General features: G+C 35.0%; 1 protein-coding gene across 1 annotated transcript; it reads right to left on the bottom strand.

Moving 5' to 3' along the window:
- Positions 1-2,924: 2,924 nt before the first annotated feature.
- Positions 2,925-9,800, bottom strand: LOC129882145 (uncharacterized). Its single transcript, XM_055956320.1, has 13 exons — positions 9,452-9,800; positions 7,136-7,200; positions 6,976-7,048; positions 6,765-6,783; positions 6,015-6,134; positions 5,259-5,328; positions 4,914-4,957; positions 4,776-4,817; positions 4,517-4,576; positions 4,294-4,361; positions 3,641-3,698; positions 3,446-3,536; positions 2,925-3,352 (listed from the first exon to the last, which is right to left on the bottom strand). The coding sequence occupies exons 1-12, from the start codon at positions 9,736-9,738 to the stop codon at positions 3,447-3,449; spliced, it is 996 nt and encodes a 331-aa protein (XP_055812295.1). The 5' UTR covers positions 9,739-9,800; the 3' UTR covers positions 2,925-3,352; position 3,446.
- Between the last annotated feature and the right edge of the window lie 329 nt (positions 9,801-10,129).

Genomic DNA, 10,129 nt, shown 5'->3' with positions numbered 1-10,129 from the left:
ATTTTATATGTTTTTTATATATAAATATTTTGGTTCATTTCTGGAAAGAAGAAAAACTTAAATTCAATGCCACATTAAAGAATTTTATTAAACTTGTAGCAAGTCTCAACCATATTTGGCAATTCGATGAGAAGAAGCCAAGATCTTCCAGCTTGAATCTTGTTTCTTGTGACAGTTGCAAACAATTGACCAGCTAGTGACTACAAGTTTATTATGTATAAAGTTCTGAATAAAAAAAAAATTGGGTCTGTCAGACCTTATTTATTTTTCAACTAGGGGACAAATAATCCTAAGCTGAATATGGATCATAACTTAATTCGACCAGTAAGTTTTTACCTCTCGACTATTTCACCGTGTACCTGCTATCTCCTATTAGCTAACATTGACGGAGTCACCTCAGGCGAAGGGTGGCACCCTCCTTGAAAAACTGTCTATGATTCCACACGAGAAGATGCCCCAAAAGACACACACACGGAGACCATTTTCTAAAATAGTTTTCATAATGCTATACTTCAATTAAAGATTGACTCAATAGAGAATTCCTCTTTACAAAACAGAAAGGCTTTCTTATGTAGAAGAAAGTCAAGCACACCAAATGCATGGGATCACTAGAAATTCATATAATTTTATATAGTCTCGAGTCTTTCATAGAAAGTATGTGGTTCAACAGTTTCAAGATTTAGGTAGGTCACATATCAAATATTGGCCAATCAAGGCATATAGGCAGAACGAAAAGCATTTTTTGCCACCGACCAGTGGATGCAATAGGGATCTACCCCCAGATTCCAAATCCTGGATTCGTTGACTTGCTAGAGTATAATCAATCTAGAGTATTATCAATCAAACATGTTACCAATCAACAGCGGAAGCTCCTCTCAAGCAGCCAAGTTGAAAACCCATTCCATATAAGAAACCAAATCATATAAAGAAAAAGTTGAACAGAGTAGATTTTACCAAATTTACTACTGAGCTATGCATGTTGCAGTGGATTTCTGCATTTGTTTCAATCTACTTTCACACAAAAGAAAGTAGACGAAAGCATATTCAAGTCAAACAGATGCAGTAATATTCCCTTGAACCGTTCACTTCTCAACTGTGCGTGTGTAAAATTCTACTACATCGATAAAGAAAATACGTCTAAAAGATCCAGAGAATAATGCAAGAAACATCAAAGTAACTAAGGGAATCCTAGAACAAACAAGAACAGAACAAAGTGTTGACAAAAATGATATCATAATCAGCCTGATCAGTCAGAAAGCAAAATGTAGGGCCAGGAGGATTCAAAATGAGCATTAAAGTGTAAGCACTAAAAGCCATATTCTTAATCTTATAGTCACTCAAAGTGCAAGAACCAATATCTAACCAAAAGATCATCATGCTCCAAAGAAACACAACCTTTATGAATTGTGAAAGTGGAGGAAGCCTGTCACTGGACCACAGAACATGCTAATACCCAACTTCCACAATAAATGGCTATTATTGATTACTTCTTTTCTTCTGAGCTTCAAACAGACATTAGGAATTCCCAAAGTCAAGTTTGATACTCCATGGGTCCTAATTTAGGTGGTATTGTGTGACTGGTTACGGCATTCAAAGAAAGAAAGGACTTACGAAATTTGTGGTCTAAAACAAGCCATAAACATTTGCATGACTACAAATAATCATTTTAAGAGTAAAATGAGATAATTCCAGGGACAAACTGTCTTGTAATGAGAACTCAAAACTAAAAGGATTGTGAAAAATAGCATAATGTTTTCCAACTTTATAATCCTATAGTATTCCTTGTTCTCAAGTTTATCATCCTATGTTTCAGACACACTAAAGGTATTCCTTACACAAAAAATAATGCAATGTTGCCTAAAGAGAAGTAGTTTTTGCAATATCCTATCAGGATTCTGTGTCAATCAGAGACAAGACACACTGCAAGAAGTTCTTTGCTTGTTTTTTGATGATATATTAGTCTCATATACTTAGGAGAATCTCTTCATCGTCCTTCAAGTATAGGTGGGCACTAGGCACTGAGAACCAAGAGATGAATAAGTATTGCTACGGTGAGGTGTTCATATAGACACACTTCTGTTAAGGAGAGGTGTCTGTCTGGTCACTTGCTAAGTTAAAGTGTCTAACTTACAAATCGTGCCAAGGGTCCATCTAGGTATTTAACCAAAATATTATAATGTTTTCCAACTTTATCATCCTCTTCTATTCCTTGTTCACCAGCTCATCATCCTATGTTTCGAACACACTAAATGTAATCCTTCACAAAAAAGAACACTAGGGTGCACTAAAGAAAAGTAGTGCTTTGGTAAGTGACATAGGCAGTGATTTCGATCATTCAATATCCTTTTCCTTCTGCGGCGGAATTTCGTAAGGAGTCTGTATCAATCAGAGAAAAGACACAGTGGAAGAGAAGTTATTTGCTTGTTCTTGATATGATATTACTCTTACACTTAGGAAGAATCTCTTCATTTTCCTGCAAGTATAGGTAGGCACCAAAAGATGAATAACGTAGATGGAGCACATAAACGGTCAAGAGAATTACCGAACACGAAAATACAGGTTGCATCAGTTAGGTAAAATATTTATAATGCATGCACATATCTCAGCTGATTGTAATCAAAAGACGAACTACGAACATGAAGGAGAGAAACTTGAGGATGACAGACCTGATGGCCATACCTGCTATGCCGTGCAAATGGAAGGGTGATGAGTGGTTTATAAGCCATGTTACTCCAGCATAAGCTTTAACAATTTAGAAGTTGAATAAGCCAATAATGGGAGAATTAACCATAACATCTCATTAGCACCACTCGTAATTGATATTATAAGTCAACGAGTTGCACAAGTGAAGAGATGGAGCATCTTTTCTGCCAGACTGAAAAATATAAACACCAAAGGCTGCTCACAGTTTGTTGGACTAAATATACAAGTCATACATAGCAAATCCCTTTATTGTGAACCATAATTTTTGCTCTGGGGAGTACATATTTACAATGTTAATCACCTATATAGCCAAGCTATGGTCTAACACAAAATATTTAACTGAAGTTGACTGTTAATACAAACAACATGACATGAAATAATAACATATTGTATTAATAATAATGTGAATAGTGGGCAATGGATGAAGTTCCCTGTCGGCTTTAAGCAACATAGGACAATCTTTTGGACTGTGTCAAAGCCATTTACTTTTGCCGACTGAAAACACAGATTTGATGAGGATGTAGATGAAACATCAGTGTACTCCAGAGCATCTTTCCTTTTATATACTTATCTCCATATAAAAATTTATCTTCGGTTCATTTATAAGAGAAGTAACTTTGAACCTCATAGCATGTATTTTCCTGTAAAACTATCCAGAAAGAAAGCAGCTCAGACAAATTTGACCTCTTGTTACAGAGGCATTAAGAAATTGAACTATTGAAAAAGGGAGAAGGTCTCACACCTTAACGAGCATAAGTTGCCTGTATATATTCCACAATATCTGCACTTTCAAACATCTGGACTCCAGTATTTGGATCTTCTAAGTATGGGACCTAGAGACAGACAGACAAATTTAAGTTTTCCACATTTCTTGTGGGAATGTGTGTAACACTTAACAGCTATCCAAAAGGTAGAGTAACATAAAGCAACGCAAAACCTGGAAATGACCAACTCTCTCGTATAATACTTGGCGTTTGGGGCTACCACGAGCACAGCTGCACCATTTGGTTTTAGTGCAGTCAGAGCAAATCAAAAGCAATGAAATTGTTGTCGAGCATACAGGAATGGATATGTCAACTGTATCTTATTTTCTTATTTTAAATAAGTCATGAAAAATAATAGAAGCATCTTGTTGATCAAGATAGTCTTCTTGGAAACAGAATGCAATTAGTGAAGCTCCACACCAGCTATAAATATCACCAATGAAATTTCTTCAAACCTCTCTCCAAAACTAGCTAAGAGGAACTTCATTCTTGAAAGCAGTGACAAAGTACACTTTTGACAATAAATCAACAATTCAAAAGACAAGTGAATTAAATGCATTCAGATTCTCTTCTGTTTGGGTGAGAGGAGGCTCCTCTATTCAACCCTATAATGGATGTCAATTAACTTCTAGGCTAAACACTTTGCGTGGAAACCCACATAAACCAAATGTATGAACTTATATAAGACTTCATAGAAAACATATTTAATTGTTGATGGTATTCTCACAGATAACATTCTAATTTATTCAGCTTATCATGGTGCCAACAGCATCCTATATTGCAGTGTACAGGTTTTGTTCATCATCCATTTCGTAGTAACATGTACCTGTGAAGTATGTGGGGTAGCTCTAGTTCTACAAGTACCTCACGTACAACTTTGCAAAATGGAGAAGGCTGAAAGAATGACACAAGCGCAAGTAAGTCATGTAAGATGATATACTACTCAGCAAATTATTTTTTTTTAACATAATGATCGAATTAGAAATCAGATAGAATTATTAATTTAGATTCATTTAAACCAAAACTGAAAGCAATAAACACAGTCTAACCTCGTATGCCCATAACTCAAGCGGCTTGGGAGGCAGTTTAGATGGCCTATAAGAAGACCCCTGGAATCGTCACAAAAAGATCATCTATTTGTCCTGTTCCCAATATTAATACTTTTCTGACAACAGTGTCTATATACAGAAGTCTTAACTTTGAATGAAATTATATGCATTGGAAGTGTTTTAACTTTTGAGGACTACGGAGAAGAATTTGTGAAACCAAAATCCATAAACTTATTAGCAGAGAGCAAAAAGCCTATACCTTCCCCATTCGACCAATCATGGCAAAGCCTGCAGTAAGTGTCTGCGATGACAATATCCAATATTCAATAAACTGTACATCTATTAAATGCTCTATCTAATAAATGTAACTCATTGATGACCAATGTTTGTAGCTTACAGTGAAAAGACCAAGGGACAACATAAGTGGGATATTTCCATCACCTGCACAAGGAAATTAACAGAAATGACGCACACACTAAGAAAGAGATTTACCAAAAAGATAGAAAAGTAGTAGGAGATCAATGTGTATCAAAACCAAACAATTTCTTAAATGGGTCATTTGGAATCAACTGCGATTCATGCGAATTAAAAATCTAAATGTTGCTTTTTCTTTACACAATAAAAAACTATATGGACACCAGTATATAGCTTCAAGTTTCAGATGTATGAACAAGTTACAATAGTAACATTCAGAAATACAATTTAAATAGCTTTTCAATATAAGTTGGACATTGCAGCATACCATATTTTCCAACCAAGTACTTGATAATCTCATCTGATTCATACATGGAAACTCCAGTGTTTGGATCAACCTGCAGCAGAATAACACAAAAAATTAGATGCCATAATGTTATAATAGACCTGATCAACAAATAGAATAAACAGCCGGATTGTTATGAAGAAATTAAGTTCAGTGGAGTTGCAGCATAGCTAGTCATTTTCGCATTTCAGAATGAGCAAAAAGAAAATGCAACACGAGACATCAGTGTCCAACGGCGAAACTACTTAAGCATATTTTAAGTAATCTGAAGCCATCAAATTATTGTGTTGAGTAGAACATAGTTTTCAAAAAAACTTTTAGTAAATTATTCCAAAGTATCAATTAGAAAAAGTTTCTTAGTTGGCAGGTGGACTACACCTTGTGCTCTTCAATTTCATTCAATAACATAGTTGTTGAGGGTTTCTGAAGGAAAAAGAAGCATGTAAACAAAAAATCACTTCAATGAAGATTGTCTTCCTCACAGCTTTGTTTTTGTCTCAACATAATTGTTCAAATGATCCTTCTCTTGACTCACAGTCGCACATCAAGAGAATACAAGAGGAGAACATTTTGGAAAAAAAAAATTCAAGTGGATTTTAATAGCACTTTTAAAAATGATGATGCAGGTTACAAGTCGCCATATTATTGTATTTTAAAGCACATAAAAGGCTTGTGGTCGTAATAGCTTGTGACTGCTTATGTTCTCTACAGGGAGCAGTAGGAGAGAAGTTATCTAACCATATAGGGGAACTGCTGCTTTCCACCCATCTGACCAACCTTGGGACGGAAATTTGGACCACTTCTTGGGCAAGGATAATAGAGGACATCAAGATCTAAAATAGCAACTATTTCCCTAACCTGCAATAAATTGACATCTTTAACAATCAGGAAGAAAAGGAAAGGAAAAAGATCAAATGAGTAGTTCAATCTGTATAATATTCAAAGAAAAGATGGTCCAGGCTGATGAAGAAAAATGTCACAAGATTCTTTTTTCTTTTTCTAGAACTCCAAAGAGTTAGTAGACTAATCAAATTTGAAAGCATAATATAATAGTTCTACACATTTTTTAAAAGTAGTTCTACAGACGTTAGTGTAAACTTTAACTACCAACCATCTTAACAAATGAAAGAACTTTTGATATGAAGGCGCATTTGAGATGCTTGGTAACAGTAACTGGGTTTATATAAGCAAAAGTTGATTCTGTCAATTCCTGCTTCTTTTTTTTTTTGAAACTGGAATTTAATTCACATAACAACAGTAGATGAGTTGGATTATGCTGTTCTATTTTTAGTGTAAAGAAAGTAGAATAAAGGAGGCAGACTCCTTGTTAGATTTGATAGCTCTCTGTAAATTCATTTTGCACAGTAGGGTTCTTCGCTTTTTATATATACATATGTTACCAGTTTCAAAAAAAAAAAAAGAAGAGTAGATTATAACTATGAACCTCAATCAGGTTGAGAAAGAAAGAGCAAATGCATCTGCAGTTACCTTCCTACAAAACGGGCAGCTGAAGAAATCCCCACATATTCCATGCCAGACAACGTAAGAGAGGAAACAGGTGAATTAAGTCTATCATATGTCCAAAACTTGGATAGAAGATAGGAAAAACAAAAAGTATAAGAAGCATAAATTTGTACTAACTAGATTCTGACAGTTGAATGTAATGGTGAGCATTGTAACACTTCCCCAGCAAAAATACCTTTCAAACTCATATATCTCGATTGGCTTCTCAGGTCGAGGACCGATATTTGAACTCTCCTTTACCTTGAAGCCTATTATAAACATCTCGTCTCAGAAAAGCATCACCCAAGACTTATGCTCTAAAGTTCAAACTAAAGGTGGATAAGAATAATAACTACCAGCAATTTCAAGTGCATACTGATCAGATGGAACCTCATTTTTGGGGACAAAAGATGCTGAATACCTGCAGTAGTACATAAAGAATAAGTATCCTCTATTCTATCAACATCTGTATTTAAGAAGAATTAATACAAAGTTCTTTCAGAAAACCCAAGAGAAAGATGTAGAAAAGCTTCAACTCATAATTCCTAAGACTGAAATGTTACAACAAGTGGCATTCTGGATTCCATGCAAATCATATCAAGAATAACTATATACGTCATATATGAAGATAACTAGACAGTCCAACTTAGTTTTTGTACATCTTAAAGCATCACCTTGCATTGTCTCATACAACTAAATAGAATTTGAACTTCAGAAAAACATCATTGCACCGTAAGTGTGCTTCTTCATTTATAGCAATTACTTTTACCACACAAAAGCATAAATACCCCACCAGCTGCACCTCTACGAATTGACTCATTACTAATGTACAAAAATCGAACCTTCTCTGGTGATCTACTTACTTTTGGTTTTCATCTTCTGCAAATAATTTTGAAATGACATTCCATGTATTGCCTCAAAAGTACAGAAAAAAGGACCAAAGGTCAAATTCTTATTAACTCTAAAAATAATATGCCTTTCGCTGAAAATTCCACCAGGCATCCTACACCCCTGCTATGAACTACCAAATACCTCTACTCAGGCCATATCTCAGTCTTGATTAACTGATGTGTTCTGCTAATTTTGTTAAGATAAAATGTTTCCAAACTACTATGAAAGGTCACATATTAATGAGATCCCGGGAAACTTGACCTATCACTGATTGTTCTGCACAAAAAATATAACAAGGTAGAAGGCTGTTATCTGCCCATGTTACATTACTTCTATCTAGCCAGCTCAATTTGCTTTCCTCATATAACAATCCATCTTGGACACTAAGATCAAAGAATTGTTCCTTCAGTTTTCATGTTCATGAGTTTTTACTGTTGTCATGTCAACGATCTATTTATACCGACCATAATAAGTTGAAACATACCAAAATCTATAGTGCTCAATACAGATAGCTGGCTGCTCCAGTCCAGCAAATTGGTTTTACGCTGGGATGAACGTTGTTACTCTTGGAAAAAAGTTAAAAGAAAAGAAATAATTTATTTCATTTCCTGGCTGCCTGAAGGTACATATAATTGAAAAGAAGAACTCACAAAATTTCATTTCAGAAAACTTTATTTGAAACGTCTATCACAAAAGCTGATTCTTATCTTTCTTTACTAATTTGTGTCTTCTTCTTGTATTAGTAAGCATATTTTGTATACTGGACATGCTGCTTCTTCATAATGGATGTCAAATCACGGGGTTATTGGAAGAAGTTACTGCCAGGCAGAAGGTAAATTTAACTGAAATGAGAGACTCATGTTCTCGATCTAAAGTTATAAAGGGCATTCTTTCGTAGCAGATAGTCAGTTGGAATTTAGTTGCCCAAAAGTACGATAAGTTCTTGCAAGACACTGGGATCACTAAACAAAATATTATATAAAAGCTTGCCTGTATTGGTTTACCAGTTATCCTTGGGCAAGTTCTCATCCATTGAGACCTAGTCCCTTCCCTAGGACTAAGCTCACCATCTCCTTGCCCTAACACACATTTCAACCACTAGTCACTAGATGGAGTGCTTAGAGTTGTAAGTCGAGCCACATAAAAAATAACTACAATGCTAATTGCAAAATCACAACTTCTATCAAATCAAAACTAGTACTTTGCAACTACTTAGCTCCTGATGTTTTTCGTTCTTCAAACTTGAACTAAATTAAAAGCTTATAATTCTCAACTAAACAAGAGTAATAACCCTAATAAATGTGGTGTCTGGGCCAGCTTGCGCATCTTAACTAATTCCACGGGGTACCTACTATTGTTACCTTCCACTAGCACAAGTACCGGATAATTCTATCCACGTCCTTGAACAGATGGGAAGAAATTACCTAGTGCATTTTCCTCCGCTGAGATTGGGCCTAAGATGTCATAGCTCCCAATCTACTTGACCATTGGGCCTCAAGTGCATAAATCATTCCATTTCTGGAAACACTTTTCCATTTTCCAATTCACAAAACCTCAACAATTAGGAACTCTATGGTATATAGTTATCTCAACAAAATCAATCTATCAACTAACCTCAATCCCAAATTCTCAAATTAGTTAGGGCCAGCTAGAAGAATCCTCTGTATCCATTCATATTCAGATAATTCATCATAATTAGACTACTTTAAAAACACACAAATCAAATTTTGGCAAAAGTTGAGGTGATTAAACATGAAATTAAACTGAATGAAGTAACATACCCAGAAACAAGAGCACCGGTACCAAGGCGAAAAATCAAAGCAAGAGAAGCACTCAATATGTCCAAAATCTTATCACCTCTCGGTGTAAACGGCTTAGGTTTCGGTGGCTTGAAGTTCGGCGGCGGCGAAAATGAAGAATTAGGTTCCTCTTTAGTGCTCACAGAAGTGGAACTATCTGAAGATTGCGCCATTGATTTTACGAACAAACCTCTGTTGTTTCTAGAGAGTTTGTGAGCTGAAATTGGCCGGAAAATTGGCGCCGGCGAAACGTTGAGAACTCCGGCCATGGTTTTCTGGCGAAGCGCAGTAGTAGTATCTGTTTGGTGTGGCGGAAAATGGAACAAGTAATTCTGTTAAGAGGTTAATATTTATTTTTAGAAATATTAATTTTAGTCCCTCAATTATTAATGTATTAATTCATATAATATCTAACTAAACATATTAAACCTTCAATTAATAAAAATACGTACTTTTGATTCCTTTACGTGAAAAATATGGTATACTTACATTATTTTTAAGACTATACTAGCATTCAAATATTTAATAATATATAAATTAACATTACACCTAAGTAATTAAATGCTTTAGTAGTTGATAATTCAATTAATTTATAATGAGTACAAGGACTAAAAGTGCATTACTTTTATTAATTGAAGGTCTTATATACTTACTCAAATA

The sequence above is a fragment of the Solanum dulcamara genome, chromosome 3, assembly GCF_947179165.1.
Source record: "Solanum dulcamara chromosome 3, daSolDulc1.2, whole genome shotgun sequence".
Classification (NCBI taxonomy): domain Eukaryota; kingdom Viridiplantae; phylum Streptophyta; class Magnoliopsida; order Solanales; family Solanaceae; genus Solanum; species Solanum dulcamara.
This window is presented reverse-complemented; position numbering and strand designations above follow the sequence as displayed.

Bases quoted from the DNA above. Each gene is read 5' to 3' on its own strand.
- LOC129882145 (XM_055956320.1), bottom strand. From the start codon at position 9,738: ATGGCCGGAGTTCTCAACGTTTCGCCGGCGCCAATTTTCCGGCCAATT. The intron at 4,958-5,258 runs GTATGCTGCAAT...TTCCTTGTGCAG, and splicing joins GTACTTGGTTGGAAAATATG to GTGATGGAAATATCCCACTT. The intron at 4,362-4,516 runs GTTAGACTGTGT...TCATTCTTTCAG, and splicing joins TTGAGTTATGGGCATACGAG to CCTTCTCCATTTTGCAAAGT.